This window comes from Oryctolagus cuniculus, chromosome 7, assembly GCF_051225735.1.
Source record: "Oryctolagus cuniculus isolate XC-2025 breed Fujian yellow rabbit chromosome 7, ASM5122573v1, whole genome shotgun sequence".
NCBI classification, from domain to species: domain Eukaryota; kingdom Metazoa; phylum Chordata; class Mammalia; order Lagomorpha; family Leporidae; genus Oryctolagus; species Oryctolagus cuniculus.
Genome location: NC_142873.1, coordinates 44563013 through 44584034, shown reverse-complemented (window position 1 = coordinate 44584034; position 21022 = coordinate 44563013). Strand labels below are relative to the sequence as shown.

General features: G+C 55.8%; 1 protein-coding gene across 6 annotated transcripts in view; it reads left to right on the top strand.

Moving 5' to 3' along the window:
• IL6R (interleukin 6 receptor) overlaps positions 1-19459 on the top strand; it is a 48916-nt gene extending 29457 nt beyond the window's left edge. For 4 of the 6 annotated variants that reach the window (XM_089299896.1, XM_008264378.5, XM_008264376.5 and 1 more), the window contains exons 7-10: positions 6837-6874; positions 7773-7839; positions 11424-11517; positions 15933-19459. In XM_089299896.1, coding sequence (XP_089156022.1) covers positions 6837-6874; positions 7773-7839; positions 11424-11517; positions 15933-16179 — 446 coding nt within the window. In that variant the 3' untranslated portion in view covers positions 16180-19459. The remainder of the gene's footprint in view (positions 1-6836; positions 6875-7772; positions 7840-11423; positions 11518-15932) is intronic. The other 2 variants (XM_051858640.3, XM_008264375.5) reach the window with 1 other exon arrangement.
• Positions 19460-21022: the final 1563 nt, after the last annotated feature.

The window sequence follows — 21022 nt, the reverse complement described above, 5'->3', positions numbered from 1 at the left end:
CTTCTCTTCTCTTCTCTTCTCTTCTTTTCTTTCTTTCTTTCTTTTAAAGATTTATTCATTGAAAGTCAGAGTTACACTGAGAGAGAAGGAGAGGCAGAGAGAGAGAGAGAGAGAGAGAGAGAGAGAGGTCTTCCATCACTCTCCTAGTGGCTGCAATGGCCAGAGCTGTGCTGATCCAAAGCCAGGAGCCAGGCACTTCTTCCAGGTCTCCCACGCAGGTGCAAGGGCCCAAGGACGTGGGCCATCTTCTACTGCTTTCCCAGGCCATAGCAGAGAGCTGGATTGGAAGTGGAGCAGCCAGGGCTCGTACTGGTGCCCACAGGGAATGCCGGCACTTCGGGTGGTGGCTCTACCCCTATGCCACAGCGCCGTGCCCCCCACAGCAGCACTTGCTTGGGATCCTGTCCAGCCAGGCTCTATGCTGCTGCTCTGCCTGCATCACCACTTGCAGCTGCCTCGGGCTCCTGTGGCCCAGGGGGCCCTTGTTTCTCTTCAGGGCTTCTCCCCTGCTATTGGGCCAGCCCGGGCTGGGCGCCGGGAGGAGGCAGAGTAGGTAGGGAATCATCCCATGACTGGACTGAATGAGCCACAAAGAGCTGTAGCCCAAAGAGCTGAATCTATACAGTTACTGATGCTTTTTATATTTGAAAAGATGTTAAAGGTAATTATCATTGCTTCTGGGGAAATTCTAAAATTACTGTTTGTTGTAAAGCAAACAAAATGTATAGAAGATTATAATTATCACCAGTATTTTCATCTGGGAAAACCAATGAGAACTTTCTTTTTTTTTATATTTCATTTATTTATTTGAGAGGTAGAGTTATAGACAGAGAGAGGGAAAGGCTGAGAGAGAGGTCTCCCATCCACTGGTTCACTCCCCAAATGGCTGCAACGGCCAGAACTGAACCAAATCCAGGAGCCAGGACGTAGGAGCAGGAGCTTCTTCCAGGTCTCCCACGCGGGTGCAGGGTCCCAAGCACTTAGGCCATCCAGGCTTCAGATGGGCCAGCTCTGGCCAGTGAGGCCATTTGGGGAGTGAACCAGAGGATGGAAGACCTCTTTTTCTCTCCCACTCTCTCTGCCTATCAAATAGATAAATAAATCTTTTTTTTTAAAAAAAGTTTTATTTAGCAATGGCGTGATTAATTTTTCTTAATCGGTGGGAGGGTTTTTGTTGTTGTTGTTGTTGTTTTTTTTAACTTTTAAAGTTCTTATCACATGACTACATGGCCATGGCAATGAAGGACAGAGGGCCTGGAATGCTAAGCAGTGGTCCTTGGTTCTCTTTCCATTTCTAGTCCTGCCTTCTGGAGGGAGCTGCACAACCCTTTCTCTTTCTGATGGTGCCCTCCCCACCCCATCCCCCTTACTACAAACAGCAACCCTACCTGACCACTTGCTTTTCTACCACAACCCCTTGAGACATTATCTGTTGGTATCCTGGAATCAAAGATTAGGATTTGGCAGGATGAGAATGCAGGCGCCCCCCTGCCCACAGCCTGAGGGTGGTCACCCGGCCTCTGCTTGAATGCTCCCAGAGATGGGGAGCTCACGACCCACAGGAGCTGTCAAGTTTACTCTTCCCAGTATCTTGTTGTAGACCTGTTTCCAGGCTCACTTTGGGCTCACATCTCTCTGGCCCTGTGGCATAATTGTATCAAATAAAATATTCTCAAATACTTAGCAAGTAAGAAAGAGTAAGCAGCCCATTTGTTGAGAGTGTGTGGCTAAAGAAGAAAGGACAGGACTGAAATCAATTGCCCCGGCCACGTTCTGCCAGCCCTGGCTCCAGGTTTCTTGTCTGGGCTGCACATGTCCCTGGGTGGGGTGGGGTGTGATAGGCGTGGCTCTTCCCTGGCTCTGTCTTGGGAGCAGGGGAGTCCTTGCGTTCCCGCGCTGGGGAGATCTGAGGCAGAGGCCTTGGGGCCCGGGTTGTCACCGATTTGGGCATGTGCCGTGTGAGAGGCAGGCTGAGATCTGTGCGGGACTTTCCCTCCTCCTGCTCACCCAGAGGATGGGCCCCTGTTCTCATCAACTTTTCCTGCTTCAGCCTCAGTAAGATGGGCAGCTTAACTGCTGCGTTTTATTTAGGAAGATCACTTAAACAAATCAGAACATCCGCAGGCTACACTGTGCTCGCTGGATCTGTCTGCAGTGTGAGCCCGCGCCCGCTGGTTATCCGAATGCTGAGGTCAGGGAGGCCTCGTGGCTTTGCAGTGTTTGCTCTAACCTTGTGCAAGGGGCATGTTCCAGGTCCAGGCTGACGCTTTTGACCTTGACCTTCCCTCCCAAACCGCTTAGTTGAGACCATCACGAGCAGTTTCAGAAATGCCATGTTGTTGGAAAATTTCTTCTTTTAAAAATTTTTAATCGTGGTAAAATATGCTCGTAAAGTCACTGTTGTAACTACCCCGAGGTGCATGGTTCTCTGGTGTTCGGTACATTTGCATTGTTGTGCAACACCATCCATCTCCAGCTTGCAAAATGGAAACCCGATGTTCTTTAGACGAACTCCCGTCCACCCACCCCTTCCCCAGCTGCTGGCAGCCAGCGCTTGACTTTCTGCTTCTGACATTTATTTGTTTATTTGAAAGACAGAGCAATGGGGGGTCGGGGGAGAGATCTTCCATTTGCTGGCTCGTTCCCCAAATGGCCGAAACAGCCGGATCTGGGTCAGGCTGAAATCAGGACCCCCAAGCTCCATCGGGATCAACCACGTGGGTGGCAGGTGCCCAAGAACTTGGGCCAGCTACTGCTGCTGTCCCAGGTGCATTAGCAGGGAGCTAGATTGGAAGTGGAGTGGCCAGGACTTGAACTGGTGCTCTGATATGGGTTGTGGAAGCCCCAAACAATGGCATAACCCACTGTGCCAAGGTTCCCACCCCTCTGTGAGTGGAATCATATGGGTCTTGTCCCTTGGTGACTGCTTGTTTCACTTAGCATGAAGTCTTTAAGATTCATTCATGTGGGAGCCAGTGCTGTGGCGTAGCAGGTAAAGCCGCCACCTGCAGTGCCGGCATCCCTTATGGGCGCTAGTTCAATATCTGGCTGCTCCACTTCCGATCCAGCTCTCTGCTATGGCCCGGGAAAGCAGTAGATGATGGTCCAAGTCCTTGGGCCCTTGCACTTGTGTGGGAGACCCAGAAGAAGCTCCTGGTTCCTGGCTTTGGATTGACGCAGCTCCGGCTGTTTTGGCCATTTGGGGAGTGAACCAGCAGGTGGAAGATTCTCTCTTTCTCTCTGTCTCTGTCTCTCTCTCTCTCTCTGCCTCTCCTTCTCTCTGTGTAATTCTGACTCTCAAATAAATAAATAAATGAATCTTTTTTTTAAAAAAGAGATTCATTCATGTGGTAACTTGTCAGTTTCCTCCATTGTTAAGGCAGATGCTGTTCCACAACAGGGAAGAACCACTTTTTATTTACTCACACATCTGTTGCTAGACACTTGGGTTACTTCCACCTTTTTGTTTTTCAAAGAGATATTTCTTTTATTTGAAAGTCAGAGTTATAAGGCAAGAGGGAGAGAGAGGGAGAGACAGAAAGAGAGAGAGAGAGAGAGAGAGAGAGAGAGAGAGATCTTCATCTGCTGGTTCACTCTTCAGATAGCTGCAATGGCCAAGGCTGCACCAGGCCAAAGCCAGGAGCCAGGAGCTTCCCCCAGGTTTCCCACGTGGTTGCAGGGGCCCAAGCACTTGGGTCACCTTCTGCTGCTTTCCCAGGCCATTAGCAGGGAGCTGGATGGGAAATGGAGCAGCCGGGAAATGAGCCGGTGCCCACATGAGACGCCAGCATCACAGGCAGCAGCTTTACCCACTACGCCACAGCTTCCACCTTTTGGTATTCATGAATAATGCCTCCACGGACACGGACACATGTCAGTCTGAGGCTCTGGTTTCAGTTCTGTGTTTATATGGTGAAGTAAAATTGCTCCCCCCATTACTCTGCCTATCAAATAAACAAATAGAAAAACAAAGTCAGAAGAAGAAAGTTGAATGCTGATTCTCAGTGGCTGGGGGAAGGGGTGGGTAGACCAGATGGTCGTCTTCAAAGACTGGAGAGTTTCTATTTTGCAAGATGGAGAGGGATGGTGTTGTGCAACAATGCAATGGTAATTCTTTTTTTTAAAAAAAAAGTATTTATTTTTATCTACGTGAAAGGCAGAGAGACAGAGGAGAGAGAGAGGTCTTCCATCTGCTAGTTCACTCCCCAAGTGCCCCCAACAGCCAGGACTGGGCCAGGCTGGAGCCAGGAGCCAGGAGCTCCATCTGTGTCTCCCACGTGAGCAGCAGGGGCCCAGGCCCTTGTGCTGTCACCTGCTGCCTCCCAGGATGCACTGGACTGGAAGTGGGACCCAACGGGCACTCCGTTAGCAGACGCCGCTGTCCCAGGCAGCGGCTGAGCCCCTGCCACAAGCCTCGTAGCACTGAAGGCAGTTCCAGTCTTCTGTTGTGGAGCAGCCACGTGCGTTCTCCGCAGCAGCTGCGCCATTTACATTCCCACGCGAGTGCACGCAGCTCCCGGTCTCCGTGTCCTCGCCAACCCTTGCTGGTTCCCACGTTTCGGGTAACAGCCGCCTTCCGAGTAGAAAGTGTTGTCTCATGGTGGTTTGGGTTTGCATTTCCTTAGTGATCAGAGTTGCTGCCTGTGTCTCGTCCTGTGTCTTCTTTAGAGAAAGGTCTCTTCCAGTGCAAGGCTGTTTCTCACGTGAGCCCCCTCGGCCTCGCTGGCCCTGCTCCCTCCGTCTCCTGGGGTAGCCGTGACGGATCTCCGGGTCTGCTCTCTTGGGATTCCTCTGGAGCCCCCAGGGGCTGGCAGCTGCTGGGGCCCCTCAATGCACGCTGCTGCGCGGGCTGGCTTGTGGGGTCCTCTCCTGTCTGGTCACCTGCCCCTGAATCTGGTCTTACTCGTGGACGCCCCTCTTATGAGTTGCTGGCAGCTTCCTGTCAGAGGGAGGCGGTGCAGCAGGCGCCATCAGGCCGGCCCTGGGTGTAGCCGCCAACTGGGGAATGGGGTTGCATGACATTGGTAAAGAGCCTCAATCTTTTCATCCGTAAAATGGGGATCCTATGAGCCATCTTGTCTGCACTGAGGGCAGTGAAAAAATACGCTTTAGCAATGACAAACTGTAGTCCAAATGTAAGGGGATTGGCAGTTATGTGCAGTACTGCTTGCTGGGGTGAGAGAGTGGGGCTGTGGGCATCCCAGAATCGCTGTCACGGGTGCCTCCTTGAACCCCCCTGAGTCAGAACCTGGAGGGGGAAGCTTTCCTGGTGACTTCAGTGTGTGCTGGGGGCCCAGCAGGGGGGCGGCCGTGTCATGTAGTGAGATGCTGTCTGCCAGGGAGCAGGCATTTCTACGTGCCATGGCCATTTAGAGACAGCAGGAAGAGCTTCCTGGAGGAGGCGACACCTGAGTCGTGTCTTGGAGGGTGTGTAGGAGTGTCCCAGGTGGAGAATTCCACCAGGTCTCCCGTGCGGGTTGCAGGCTCTCAGGTCCTTGAGTCATCACCCCTGCTTCCAGGGTCTGCATTAGCGACATGCGGGTATCGAGCTCAGTATTCCAGGATAGGATGAGGGTGTCTCAGCTGGTGACGTAAGCGCCAAGCAAATACTTACCCCTATATATATATGTAAACTTTTTTATTACAAAAAGTATGTAGAAGGAAACTATAATGGGGGCCAGCATTGTGGTGCAGTGGGTTAAGTTGCCGCTCGCAAAGCTGGCATTCCGTATCCGAGAGCTGGTTTGAGGCCCAGCTGCTCTGCTTCTGGTCAGCCGCCTGCTGACGTGCCTGGGAAGGCAGCGGAAGATGGCCCCAGTATTTGGGATTTGGGGCCTGTCTCCCACATGGGAGACCGAAAGAGGTTCTGGGCTCCTGTTCAGCCTGGTCCAGCCCAGGCCGTTGAGGCCATTTAGGGACTGAGCCAGCGGGTGGAGGCTCTCTGTCTCCCCTCCCTCCTGCCCATCACTGTCACTTTCAAAATAAACAAATCTTAAAAAAAAAAAAAAAAAAAAAAAGAGAGAGAGAGAGGAAAATGGAGATGTTAATAGTGCTTGTATCGGGTGAGATGCATCCTTCCATTTTTCTCCTGTGTGTGAATGTGTGTTTGTTACTATACAATAAATAAGACTTAGAAATATTTCTTTAGAAACTTTGGCTCAAACTCTCTGTTCTCCTCCTTGCCTTGCGTTTTTTATACAAAATGCCTTCAGTGGTTTTCTTCATTACCTTTTCAAAGCTGCATCATAGTTCTGATTGACACAGACAATTGAACGTGTTTGTGGGCCTGGGGGATGCTCCACTGGGCAGACGGACACCTGGTGTGATGTCCAAGCTGCTTTCAACAGCTCTCCCGTGATGTGGCTCCATCAGCATTTTTCAAAAAGATTTATTTATTTATTTGAGTGGTAGAGTTACAGAGAGAGGGAGAGACAGAAGTCTTCCATTCGCTGGTTCACTCCCCAAATGGCTGCAATGGCCGGAGCTGAGCCAATCCGAAACCAGGAGCCAGGAGCTTCTTCCGGGTCTCCCAAGTGGGTGCAGGGGCCCAAGGACTTGGGCCATCTTCTACTGCTTTCTCAGGCCATAGCAGAGAGCTGGATCGGAAGAGGAGCAGCCAGGACTAGAACCAGTGCCCATATGGGATGCTGGCACCGCAGGCAGCAGCTTTACCCACCACCCAGCACCGGCCCCTTGATCATCGTCTGTGTGTCTGGTTCCTCGTGGCTGGTGGCTGGGTATTTCCAGCTTTGAGGAACTTTTTCTGCTCCTCAAGCCCATCAGACAGGACTCACAGCCCACGGGCCCTGAATAATGACCTCTCCTTCTGTCCACAGAGCCCGAGAGCCCTCCGGCCTCGTCCCCCGCCACGCAGGTGAGTCCACGTTCTTAAAGAAGGGTGGGGGCAGCAGTGCCCAGTGGTTAGGCATGTAGGCCGGCACCTGCCAGAATCTGGTTGAAGTCCCAGCTCCGCCACTTAGTAGAAATGTGGCCATGGCGAGTGACCTGTCCTTTTTCAGCCCCTGGAGAAGGGGGAGCTGTTCGGCCATGCTGGGGCCCGGTCCACGGAGGTCCCCTGGGTCTAATGGCTACTGTTTTGCCTCTGAGCTTTTTGGGCACCACTGGTAGCTTGGCCTGAGTCCCTCCCCCGGGGACTCCTGCTGTCACAATGTGCTGGAAAGAGGATTTCCTGAAGCTGCTTCATTCCTTGAGTAATCCAGTTTCCCATCTGTCTATATCTCCTCCCCGGTCCTTGATTCCCTAAGCCTGGGGCTCAGCCACTCTGGGAGCGGCACTGCCGGGGAAGCTGGATCCCTGCTGGATGCAGTTCTGTCCCAGCGCCTGCGGGAGAGGGCCTGGTGCAGTTCTAGGAATGACACTGGCTGAGCACTGGCCACGCTCTGCTATACTGAGTCTTGCATCTCGTTTGATCCCTGTGCTGATCCTACAGGGAGGCCATGTGCATTCCGAAATCCACCCGAGGGCCCGCAAGTAGTAGGGATGGAGCCAAGATTCCAGCCCATGCTTTTGCCAGTAAGCTGCGTGACCTGGCCCCACACCCGTGTCGATGGGGGTGTTTCCTCTGAGGTGTGTCTTTTAACTTTGGTGGAGAAGCTGGGAAGAAGTCCTTGAGTTAAGCTGCCAAGGCGTGGCTACAAATAACCCAGATAACAATGAGAAAGATAGAGACAGACGCCCCTGGTGTGTGTGAAGGACTCTCTGAGGACATGACGGTTACGTCGGCTGTGACTGATGGTGCGACTATCTTTCAGGCATCCACTGCTACTGACGGCAGCACTGCTCCCTCCAGAGGTTCTACAAACACAACCAGCCTCCCAGGTAAGGAGCGGGTCTTTCTGGATTCCTCTGGGGCAGAGTTTCTCTGCAGAAAGTCCTTTGTCATCTGGACAGGTTAGCATGGCACCAATGGCCGAAGTCTCTCTTCCATCTGCTGGTCCATTCCCTAAATGGCCGCTACGGCTGGCACGCTGCACAGATCTGAAGCCAGGAGCCAGGGGCTTCCTCCTGGTCTCCCACTTGGGTACAGGGGCCCAAGGCCTTGGGCCGTCTTCTACTGCTTTCCCAGGTGATAGCTGAGAGCTGGATTGAAAGTGGAGCAGCCGGGACTCGAGCTGGTGCCCACATGCCGGCACTGCAAGTGGCGCCTTACCCACTATGCCACAGCGCTGGCCCCTCTCTTACCCTTCTCGGCTCAAGTTGGATGCTGTGAGCTAAGATCTGGTGAGGGGCCACAAGCCCTTGGCTATAGGGGTCTTTGATTTCAGTGTTCCTGGTTTCCTGTACCTGCAGGACCAGGTAAACTCGCACACACTTGTGTCCAGAGCAATCACTGGTGCTGTGTTTGTTTCACCAGACGGGAGTGTCACACCCCTGGAGGTGTGACAGCCGAGCAGCACTGTCTGAGAAGGCCTCGGCCTCATTACGTTCACCCGGCTGCCCCACCCCCACCCCCACCCCGCTGCACCATCCAGTGCAGTGCACCCACAGCTAGACACCTGGGGCTGAGGACTCACTGGGAATTAAAGCCGCCCTTGTTCTCAGGGACTCTACTCTCTGTGATCAGGCTGCGTGGAAGAGCTGTCATGGGAGCCCAGCATGAGACCGGCAGGGAGGGAGGCCTGGCGGGGCGGGAGGCCTGGTGGAATTTATTGTTGAGAGAGCTGGGGACTCTCAGCAGGCGCTGGCCACGCCTACCATTGATCTCATCCAAGAATGGGCTGATGACTCCTGCGTTTCAGCTCCGACCCAGACAACTCTGCTGGGGTGGCAGGGCCCCCTGGGGACCTAGGAACCCAACTCAAAGTGCCTAAAGGAAATGCTTGGTGTCCCCCCGCCCCCCACCTCTCCTGCCCAGACCCGGTCTTCCCCGTCTGCTCCGTCTTGGGAGCCGGCACCACCTGGCAGGGCTGCTCACATGCCGGGGATCGGGACCCTGCCTCCTCCACCTGTCATCCCCCGGTGGTGTCTCGCTGGGACCTGTCAGCGGCACCCTGAGGCACACCCAGAAGCTGACCCCTTCTCCCCACCACCAGGGCCGACAGCTGCTCGAGTCACGGCCATCTCATCCAGCGAGGCTTCAGGAGCCGCCACCTCCTTGTCCTAACCCAGACTTTTCCAACCAGCACCCAGAGTGGCCCTTAAAACACAACCGGAGCCCTCCCTGGCTCACCACGGGCTCTCCCAGAGCAAACCAGCAGAGTGCACGTCTAGGGGAGCTGTCACAGCTACATCATCTCCTAGCTGTAGACCTCGTCTCCTCCACCGTTCCTCTCGCTCTGCTCCCGCCAGGCTTCCTCCTTGCTCTTCTCCACACGTTGTGTCCCAGGGCCTTTGCACTTGCTGCTTGCTCCTCCTGGGTCAGCTCCTTCCCACCACCGGGGTCTCTGCTCAGATTCCTCCTCCTCAGGGAGCCCTTTGCTGGCCCGGGGCGGGGGGGCTCACAGAGCCCCCTCCCCAGAGCTCTCTCCTTTCCCCGTGCTTTGCTTTGCTTCATTGCCCCTGTCATGCTGACATCACAGTGCATCTCCTCCATTGGAATGGAAGATCCGGAGGGAAGGACATTCGGTCATGCTCTTCCCTGTACCTCTGAGGCTTGGAGCAAAGCCCGGCGCCCAGCAGGCACTCGATGAGGGTCTGCTGAATGAAGGAAGGAAAAAGCCGTAAAAGCTGACAAAATTCTAATAAGCGAGTGAGCCAAGCACCCAGCTTGTCCCTGTGGGGGTGGGTGCGTAGTCGGAGGAGCCAGCCCCGACTCCGGTGGGCATCGAAGCAGTGACTGGTTTGCGTCTGGGCTGGAGGAGCCTGGAGCCTGGGCAGCTGTGACTCTGGCATTCCCAGCGGAAGGGGAGAGCAAAGGCTTGGCTTGGAGGAACCCGCTGTCCAGTGCAGGGTCTCTGGCTGTGGTGGGCAGGCCTGGCTCTTTGTGTCGCTGGGTTGTTCTTTTGTCCATCCAGTGAGCTGTTTTGGAGACACTGCCCTGTGCCAGTGCCTTGAGAGCCCCTGGGAGGGCCACAGTGAAATCCACGCGTGTGGATTTGAGGGAGCTCACTCCAGTGATGCAGCTGGAGGAGTGACCAGGGAGGCCATCACTGGCTCCCGGGGTATGGGTGGGGACCTCGCTTCTCAAGGGAAGTGACCTTGGCTCATCTGAGACTTGGGGGAGTAAGGGGGGCGGCCAAGGCTGGGAGGGAGAGAGCACTCCGGGGTCGGGGTGTGGAGAGCCTAGCGGAAGGGAGTGTGGCACCTGGGGTTGCTGGATGAGCTTCATGTGCCTGGGCCTGGGCGCCACGCAGTGGGGGCAGACAGGAGAGGACGCCCAGGGGACAGCTGCACTCGGGTTCCTGGTGATTGCGTCGGAGCCTCCTTGATGTCATCTTCAAGGGAGCTGCCATTGAAGAGGTCCCCGAAGCCTTCGGTGTCTTTTTATTATTTATTTATTTTTGACAGGCAGAGCGGACAGTGAGAGAGACAGAGAGAAAGGTCTTCCTTGGCTGTTGGTTCACCCTCCAATGGCCGCCGCGGCCAGCGCACTGTGCCTATCCAAAGGCAGGAGCCAGGTGCTTCTCCTGGTCTCCCATGGGGTGCAGGGCCCAAGTACTTGGGCCATCCTCCACTGCACTCCCTGGCCATAGCAGAGAGCTGGCCTGGAAGAGGGGCAACCGGGACTAGAACCTGTGTGCCGGCGCCGCAAGGTAGAGGATTTGCCTAGTGAGCCGCGGCGCTGGCCATCCTTCGGTGTCTTGAGTGCCCTCTGTGCTTCGTAAGGACAGACAGAATGCCACCGGAAAGGCCCCCAGAAAGTGAGGGGGCAGCCCGAGTCTGGCCAAGGGGCCCAGCACCTCTGGGAGGTGGAGTCCTGGGGTCCGTCTGCTCATGCCGGTGGCTCTCCTGGAGTTGGCTTTGGCCAGAAAGCCGGCAGCCCTGCCCAGTGCTAGTCAGCGGAACCGCCTCCTTCTCCAGGTGGGGGTCCTGTGGGGCTTGTAGTTTTTATAACGATTTATGCATTTATTGATTTATTTGAAAAGCAGAGTATCAGACACACACACACATGCACTTAGAACTGTCCATCCACTGGTTCACTCCCCAAATATCTGCAACAGCCAGTCTGGGCCAGCCAAAACCAGCCAGGAGTTTCATCTGGGTCTCGCACGTGGGTGTAGGGGCCCAAGCACCGGGGGCATCTTCTGCTGCTTCCCAGGCCATTAGCCGAACTGAATCCGGGGCGGAGCGGCAGGCGCAGAGCCAGCTCTGACGTGGGGCACCGGCGTCACCAGCAGCTGCTTAGCCGGCTGCGGCTCAGCACTTGCTCCTCTCTGGGCCTTTGATGGCACCTGCTGAGTGGTTTTCTTCTGCTTTTTCTACCCCTTTTTCTCCTCCTGCTCATTCTTCTTTTTCCCTCTCAGAAGATGATTCCTCCCCAGTCCCGCTGTCCACGTTCCTGGTGACTGGAGGGAGCCTGGCGTTCGGGGCGCTGCTCGGCGCTGGCGTTGTCCTGAGGTGAGTTGGGTCCCGGGAATGGCCAGTGGGGTCTTCCGGCCTCCTGCTGAGCTTCGCTTCGCCACGGAGTCGCCAGAGATGCACAGAGCGACCATTTGTCTGCTCATACGCTCATCAACAAAGGAGCCCAGGCACACATGCACGGCACCCAGTGTTGGGCCATAGTGCCATGCGGGTGCTGCGGGAGGCAACAGTGGACAGGACAGATGCTGTCTAATGATGAGGAAGTTGGGCCCTGAGGGGTGACGACTTGTGTGGCGAGAACCAGAGGAAGAGGAGCCCAGTATGTCCTATGGTTGAGAGGGTTTGTGCATGCCTGTGTGTGTGTGCATATGCGTATATGTGTGTGCATGTGTGTATGCATATGTGTGGGTGTAGCAGTACCGGGGAGGCCTGGAAAGGGAGGTAAAGGCCTCTGGGCCTGTCTTGAGGGGAGGGAGTGGCCGTTGCAGGGTTCTGAGGAGGCCTTGCCCAGCTCTGCCATCTTCCCAGATCATTCTCTGCGGTTCTGAGGCTGCATGTTACAGGGGACGTAAAATACAGGGGACGCCGGGAGCCCCCGTGTCTGGGCCAGAGATGACAGGAGCCTGTGCTAGGATGGTGGCGGAGGCATGGGGAACCAGGAGTAGACTCAAGGCTGACCAGAGGTAGAACTGGCTGGGTTTGGTGGCGAAGTGGAGGAGGAGGAAGAAGGAGAGGAGGAATCGAGGTCCTGGCCTCAGGAGCAGGGCTGGGATGGGCAGCCGAAGGGACAAATCCGAGGGGCGCTGGCATGTAGGGGGAGGGCCTATGACGGGACCCCAGGGGAAGCCAGCGGTGGGAAGCTGTGCGGGGGAGGTGGGAGAGTGGTGCTGTGAGGACACCATGAGGATGGCCGTGCTCTCTTCCACGGGCCACACTGCCTGAGAAGCAGCGCACAGAGAGCACGCACACACTCAGATCTGGGTGCCTGCAATGCAAGATGTCCCTAAGAATGTCCACCTCGAGATCCCAGCAGACCCGCGGGGGGCGCCCGTCCCCATGCTGCCTGCAGCCGCGGTTCACAGTGGCCGGGGTCCCTGTGTTCCTGGGCTTGCTGTCTCCAGAAGGGCCAGCCTCTAGTGAAGTCAGTGGCCAGGAAATACTGCAGATCCCCAGGGGTCCCGTTTCCCTGCAGGAACTGAAAGTTTGCATAAGCTGAAGCCCTGGAAGCAGCCGGGCGGGGCCTCGGGCAGAGTGAACTGTAATGAGACAGGAGGGGAAGCCACGCCCCTTCCTTCCCTTCTCTCACCTGCCTGCTGCTCGGTCTTTGAGGGTGTTTGGGAGGGAGGAGTAGGAACTGGGCAGGGAGCTCTCCTACTCCCAAGGGTGGTCTGGGGTTGGAGGATTAGCAAGAGGGCCAGGCCGCTCGTGTTCAGGGCTGTTCTGGCTTTGATATTTCAATGAAGTGGTCCACACCCAGAGGTGTGCAGGAGGTGGGGAGGGGGGTCCTGGGAGGGAGTGAAGCCTTTTCTACCCTCAGGCCAATGAAGGGTGGGGGGCTTGTCCACACTGGGGGGATTCCTGGCCTCAAGGCAGGCAGGTGCCCCCGCCTACTGCTTCTGGCTCTACATGACCAGGGCCCCCAAACAGGCCTTTCCGTAAGCTGCCACAGACCTTGCGCAGCGGAGAGTGTGATTTAGTAAAGAGAAAGAGGTGGAGTTTTACAGCCAGGAAGGCCAAGGCCAAGACTCAAACCCACAGGTCGCACTCTTTGGGTGGGGCCTCAGGCGTCATCTTCTTTAGTTTTACAAACGAGGAAGCAGCTCCAAAAGGTAAAATGACTTGCTCAAGGACTGGCAAGAGCCTGGCCTAGGGCGTCCACTGGAGGCCGGTGCAGCTGCTGGCGCCCTCTTGGTGTCTGTTAATCACTAACAAAAGCATTAGGTAGGCGGCAGATCTAGTTTGCTGTTCTGCAGACGATGCCTGAACGCTGCTGGTTGCTAAACAACCAGAGTCCCTGTAGGCACAGGCAGGGCAGTGCTCCGGGCTGAGAACAGCCAGCAATTTATTTCCTAGCCTGCTGAGTTTCCATTTGCTTCCATATAAGCCAAATGCATTTGGAAAGAGGCCAGTCATTTCGAGTGGTGAAAAACTTCTCTATTCCCCAAATCCCTTCTGTCGAGAAGAGGGGATGAAGTCAGAGAGACTGTGGGAATCTGAGGGTGCCAAGGTAGCCGAGCTGCCCCAGCCACTGGGATGGTCACAGTTACACAGGCAGAACGGGGGACGCACGGCCATGTTCATCCTGGCGGCCCTGGTACCTGGTCCCTAAGCATAGTACTTTCCTAAATATGTTTCCAGCAATATTGGTGATAATTTTACAATTTTTATCTGTTTTTAAAAGAGTATTCTTTAAAAAAATTTTCAAATTTATTTATCCTATTTGAAAGGAAGAACAGAAAGAGAGAGAGAGAGAGAGATCATCCACTGATTCACTTATTTGAGAGGCAGGGTTACAGACAGAGAGAGAGACAGAGAGGAAGGTCTTCCATCCACTGGTTCACTCCCCAAATGGCTGCAATGGCTGGAGCTGAGCAGACCAGGAGCCAGGAGCTTCTTCCTGGTCTCCCGTGTGGGTGCAGGGCCCAAGCACTTGGGTCATCCTCCAGTGCTTTTCCAGGCCATTAGCAGAGAGCTGGATCAGAAGAGGAGCATCCAGGACACAAAAGAGCACCCAAATGGGAGGCTGGCACTGCAGTCGGAGGCTTAGCACAATGTTTGCCCCTGAATCCTCCCTTTTAAATTTAGCATTAGAACATACTAGTTTTCCACAATACGTAAACACCACTTTCATCAGCTATAGACTTCTCTGTTCCGTAGAGTTTACCCAAGTTCACTTAACCAACGTCTCACCACGAAGCATTTGGGCATTGTTTCGCTTTTATAAACAACCCTGTGTTGAACATCTTTTGCCTAAAGTTTTTTTTCCCCATAGCTGTGTAGTTTCTTTAGAGTGTATTTCCGGGGGTGGGGTTCCTGGACCAGGGAGTCTGATTATTTTGCCACCCAGAGTACAATGGGCACTTTCACCAGGGAGAACTGCATCCAGTCAAGGACGCCGCGGAGCTGCAGTAAGCACCCCTGCTGGGCCCTCTTCCTAGTGGCCAAGTCCTTAGTAATGTTCTACAGATTGTTTATTGCATTTGGAGAGCAGGCCAAGAGCCAGTGGCAGATTTGGAGCCAGCTATCAATTATGGATCATAACAAGGACAGGAATAGCCTGCCGATATAAAAAAGACATCCAAGGAAAGTCCCCCAGTCTTGTTTTTGACATCGGCTTCCCCTCGTGCCTCACGGCCCTTCCCGGAGTCACTGACCGGTGAGGGAAGCGAGAGGAGCACCTTTCTCCTGCTGTCGGGGGAGCAGGTGGGGGAGGCGAGGCCTGGGCCCCTCGGGAAGGCGCTGTGGCTGTACCTTTGAAGATTGGTATCATCTCATGATCTCGCCTTCCTTTCAGCTGTCAAGTGACTTCTCAGTTACCGAGTGCTGGCTTTGGGCCCAGCCCGATCAGAGAGATGTCTATCTCTTTCCTGTTTAACGTGGGCTTTCCTGTCAGATGAGTCAGCCCGTGTCCGAGGGTGCCCCCGGCTGGGCCTGTGAGCACTGACCGTGTGCAGGCAGTGGATGCAGGGGTGTGGGCAGGATGGGCACAGGAGGGCTGCGAGGGGGCCATCACAAATCACAGGCAGCGCCTTTTTTTTATTATTATTATTTGAAAGGCAGAGTGACAGAGAGACAGAGAGCAAGCTCCTCCATCCACTGGTTCACTCCTCCATCCACTGGTTCACTCCTCCATCCACTGGTTCACTCCTCCATCCACTGGTTCACTCCCCAGAAGGCTGCAACAGCCAGGGCTGGGCCAGGAGGCTGGAACTCCACTGGTCTCCCACATGGGTGCAGCGGTCCAAGCACTCGGGCCCTACTTTCCCAGGTGCATTAGCAGGGAGCTGGATCAGAAGTGGAGCAGGCGGGATGCAGGCTGGCTCTCCTATATGGGATGCCGGGGTCACAGGCAGGGGCTTCACCTGCTAAGCCACAACGCTGCACCCCCACTTTTAAGCAAATGAACTTGGGGCTGATGTTGTGTCCCTGGTGAGCACCTCTGGAACAGGCCAAGTCAAGGACCTGTCATGTGACTTTGGGGTTCCATAAAGGGATACTCACAGCCTGGGTGTGCCTCAGTTTCCCCATTTGTAAGTTAGACCAACTGCACACGCCTGTTTTCTTGGGGGTATTTTTGAGGCACCACCCTTCAGAGCATCCCTGGTGACAGCAGCTGATGGGGTAACCAGTTGTCACCCCTTGGGTCCCAAGCCTGGAGTGCCAGGCCCCCGGGGCCGCCAGTCGGGGCACTAACCATCCTCATGGTTTGTCTTCTTGTGTCTGTGTTGAAGGTTCAGGAAGATGTGGAAGCTGCGAGCTCTGAAGGAAGGCAAGGCGGGGGTGCACCCGCCCTACGCGCTGGGCCAGCTGGTCCCCGAGAGGCCCAGGCCCATCACCGTGCTGGTGCCCCTCATCTCCCCACCCGTGTCCCCCAGCAGCCTCGGCTCTGACAACGCCCCGGGTCCCAGCCACCCAGACGCCGGCTGCCCGCGGAGCCCTTATGATGTCAGCAACAAAGAATACTTCTTCCCCAGATAGCTGTGGGGGGTGCCCGAGGTGATGGAGCACAGCCCCTGCCCCCCTGGCCTGCTGTCCGGCCCGTCCGGCCCGTCTGGCCCGTCTCAGGGGCTCCACATTACAGAGTTGCCTGCCCAAGGCGCTGCACTGGCGAGCATCCACTTACCACATCTGCTGAGCAGGAAGAGCTGGCGGAGTTTGCACGCCATCTTTTCCAAACGCCTTGCTGCACGGTGAGGGGCTGGGGCGAGCTCGGGCCACGCTGGAGACAGCCTGTCTTGGACACTGGGCAGGGAGGGGCTGTCCCCCACCCCCGGCGCCCAGCACATCTCTGCTGTTGGACTAACGGAGATGGACCTGTGGCCAGAGTTCCCTCTCTCAGCCTCGGGGCTCCCGGCTCAAGTTCTTGAAGCCCACAAACCTTTGCGGTGCAAGAACAGCTTTTCCTTAGGCCTCCCCAACTGGGAGAAGACCTTCTCTCCGCTCTTTCTCCCCTGCACTTGACAAACAGCGGGCAGGAGTGTGGGGGTGGCCAGAACTATCTCAGGGCCTCCTGCTTTTTAAAGGGAAAGACAGAGTTTCTGCTCAATGTGAAAGATAATCCCAGGCATTTTCGGGAGACAGAAGCAGCTGCCCGAGTTTGATCTCCCTCAGGATCTCAGGACTTTGGGGTCGCCACGGTCCCCTGTGGCAGCCGAGGCCACAGCAGCCTCAGGAAAGCCCTGTTCTCAGTCCACTGCCCCCGGAAGGAGAGTGGGCCCAGGGCGGGCTCCGTCCAGGGCTGGGCAGAGCTGTGCTTCCTGCAGCTTCCTGCGTCCGGTGGGGAAGGCAGTGTTCACGGGAAAGCAAAATGTATTTCGGCAAGAATGTATTCTACTGTGCTTTTTCAAAAACTGCTGCTGATTTCCTCCGGCCGGGTCGCAGACCCAGGACCAGCCGAGGGTGCGCAGGCACGTGGCGAGGGGGGAAATCGACCTCCGTTCGTGAGCACAGAGCCGAGGCAGGCGAGGAGGGAGGAAGAACATTCTCCCTTCTCTGAGAAAGGTCTGGTTTCCTCCTGCAGTCTGTGTTTGTCTTACAGAGTGAAAAACTGCCAGCTTCGAAGGGTGCTTGTGACAGCTCCCCGGGGCGGCCACCCAGGGGCCGGGGCCTGGCACAGGCCTCCCACGCTCCACAGGCAGGGCCCCAGGAACTCCCCACCCCCGCACGGGGCACGCGGGAGGGCCATTAAGAAAGCCCCTTCCTGTGGTGCCTTCCTCTTTGTTATCTGGCTCCTTGGGTTAGCTTCGGCCCGGATCGTCCTGGGGCAGGGACTGTCTGCTGGGCTGCCGCTTCATCCGGGCTCTGGGAGTGCCGCCGCAGTGGGGGCTGCCCACGGCGGGGAGCTGTGATTCACAGGAGCCGTGACAGCCCGGGCCCCAAGTTTAGCAGACCACCAGAGTTTCCCAGCAGTTGAAAAACAGCCCCCATGGCCAGACAGGTGGCTGTGCTCCTGTTGCTGTGTGCCAGGCTCCGTGATTTCCATCGTCGGCGTGGTCTTTCCGTTTTAGACCCCGGTGCTGCCGTGGGCAATACAAGCAGGGCAGGTGTTTATAGGGGGGGGGGTTTATTTGTTTTGGGGAGTTTATTCGCCCCTTCAGAGCTTCTGGGGCCCGAGAACAACCAAGCGTGCTGTGAAAGGGAAATAGTACGCGGTGCAGTCCCAGGAGGGCTCTTCAGTTCTCCACCCCGTTTTACCCACGTGTGGTGTTTGGGAGCTGGGGAAGATGTGAAACGCAGATAGCTCGCTCTCTGAGAGCCAGGCAGCTCCCTCTCCAGGTTGCTATCGCTTTCATTATTATTGTTAACGAAACTGCTTGCTTTTTTTTTTTTTTTCTCTCTCTTGTTTTGAAGAGGGTTTTTTCCCCTTTATTTTTCATAAGCTAGTGTCAATGAAGGAAGAGCAGTTGTTTTCTCTGGGCTGCGGCTCTTGCTCAGCGCACACAGGAAGACACCAGCAGCTTTCTCCATCCTCAGCTCCTGGCATGGCCGAATGTATGTGGCCATCTGGGGCTCACTCGGACCTGTCCGTACAGCACCCGGAGCACAGCTGCCTCTCACCTGACGCCCAGAGCCCTCAGCCACGTGGCCAGGTGCAAAATGCTGAGCCAGAGACCCTGTGGGTCAGCGGTGGGGATCGTCTGGCCGAATCACTTGGTCTGGCCCTGCCAGGGACACCGCAGGCGGGACTTGAAACTCAGTACCTGCACGGCAGCTTCATTTTTATGTCGATCATTTTGTGTGGCCCACAGCTGCTGTTATCAATAGCCAATGGCCCTTGGAAGAAAAAAGGTTCCCCTTTTTGTGGCTCCTGTTAGAAAAGGCAACAACTTACTCTGACTCGAGGTCTCAGTGACAGGGAGCATTAATTCTGGTAGCATTAATGCAAGGTTGAAATCAGATTTCCAGGGGAGGGCTCTGCTGTGGTGGAGCCTTGCCGGTGCGCTGTGTCGGCCATGCTCTGAGCTCACTCAGTCCTGCTGTCTGGAGAAAGCAAACGGGCAGACAAGGCATGGGACCGCTGCTGGAGCTGGGTTGGGTGTCCCCCCCTGGTGGTGAGCAGGCAGGCAGCAGCCACCACGTGTGCATCTCCCAAAGGATGCTCAGGGCCAGCCTGTGTGGCCACTTTGGTACTAACCTGTAGCATCTCACTGCCGGCCTTAAGGCTGACGCCCAGCTCTGGGTCTGTCTGAATGTGCAGAAGGAGGGGCAACCCATGATGCTCCGGGGCAGAAGCCCCACACCCAGCTTTTCATGTAGCAGCTGGCAATAGGGCTGCCGATGGCAGGGCAAGCCAGCAGACTCAGGGGCCGAGCCTGCCACCCACTCCCGAGTGGCCCCGCCGTGTGTGTGTGTGTGTGTGTGTGTGTGTGTGTGTGCCTGCCTTCCATGTGGCGGGGCGCCAAGTCCAGGAAGTTTCTATGGCAATGTAACGGTTACTGAAGAACATGGCCAGGTTTAAGACCATATACTCAGACGGAGATGTGCTTGAGAAGCAATGGAGTGTGTCACAAAGCTGTTAGTGGAGAGAGAGCGTGCGCTCGCCTGTTCAATGGAATACCTCAACTCTGCCTTGTCTTTTGGAGAGAAATAATAGTTTTAAGAGTTTTTTTTTTTTTTAACCTAATTACCTGAAAGCAAATACCAAAGACGGATGTCTGTTTGGGGTGAAGGGTCAATATATAGTTTTCTTATTTTTTTATCAACTATTTTGCATTTAAAGTGAAAGCTGTCTATGTTAGAAATAAACACTTTCTAAAAATACTGCTCAGAAGTCACTTCCCTTGGGCGTCGGGGTCATGTGCAGGAGAGGCCCGCAGGACGACAGGGGTGGGGTGGGGAAGGCTGGGTGACAGGCGCCGGTCGGTCGTGGGGGTTGGGGGACGCTCGCTCAGCGCAACATGGAGGGACCCCTGGAAGAAAGCAGAGCCCTTCGACAGAGCAGCGGTTTCTCCGTGATAAGCGTCGCCCAGAGCGAGTCCCGTCCTGGGTTTCTGGAAGGGGCGTGTGTGCCCCTGTGTGCTCACGGCGCCCTGACCAGAAGGCGGGAGGAAAAGGCGGGAGGAAAAGCCGGGGGCCCAGCCGCCCACATCTTCCAGGCAGAGGGGCCGGCGGCGACGGGAGTTCAGGGCTGCGGAGGAGGAAGCCCACAGATTGCGGAACTCAGACCGAAAGGCAGAGCGTGAGAGGCTCCACCGGCGCCGCCTGCAGGACGCCTCGCTCCTCCCTGGCAGAGGCGGCACCGCTATTCCCCCGGGCACGGCGGCCGGCGAGGCTGCGTGGGACTGGGAGGGAGGAGCCGGGAAGGGCAAGGGGCTGCTCCCTTGCTGCGCGTGGCGACGCTGCGGGGAGCAGGTGGGGACTCAGGGGAACTGAAAGGAAGACTCCATCACTGGCACGCCCCCCCCCCCTAAAATATTTTATTTACTTGAAAGGCAGGAGTTACAAAGAGAGAGTTCTGCCATCTGCTGGTTCATGCCCCAAATGGCCCCAAGAGCTAGGGCTGGGCCAGGTTGAAGCCAGGAGCTTCTTCCGGGTCGCCCCCGTGGGTGCAGGGCCCAAGCACTTGGGGCATCTTCCCCTGCTTTCCCAGGTGCATTAGCAGGGAGCTGGATCAGAAGGGGAGCAGTCAGAACTTGAACCTTGGGATGGCAGCGCCGCAGACCCTGGTTTAACCTGCTACGCCGCAGCACCAGCCCCGACCCTGGAGCCACAAAGGAAGTAGACCTGTCCCTGCTAGGCCCAGGCAGGGCAGGAGGCAGCGGCTGCACCCATCAATGGCAGGGGTGTGTGGATGCGGGGCCTTGAACCCTTCCAGGGCAGGCTGCTGCGAGCCAGCGCCAAGCGCCTATTGCTTGGAAAATAGCAGGTAGGACAGTGACGGCGAGCCCCTCTTTCTTCAAACCAACCCCTGGCTTCTTAAGAAAGTCCCTGTGGCTGCCATATGTGTGTCACTTAAAAAAAGAAACGAAACCCCACTGCCTCAGCCTTGTCCTATTTGATTCTGAAACTTGAGTAAGACGAGCTTTTTCGGTAAAAGCAGGAAAACAGCATACAGGTGTGTGCAATCCTCAGTTAAGGGTGTTCCTTTTTTTTTTTTTTTTTTTTTTTTTTTTTTTTTTTTTTTGACAGGCAGAGTGGACAGTGAGAGAGAGAGACAAAGGTCTTCCTTTGCCGTTGGTTTACCCTCCAATGGCTGCCGCGGCCGGCGCGCTGCGGCCGGCGCACCGCGCTGATCCGATGGCAGGAGCCAGGAGCCAGGTGCTTTTCCTGGTCTCCCATGGGGTGCAGGGCCCAAGCACCTGGGCCATCCTCCACTGCACTC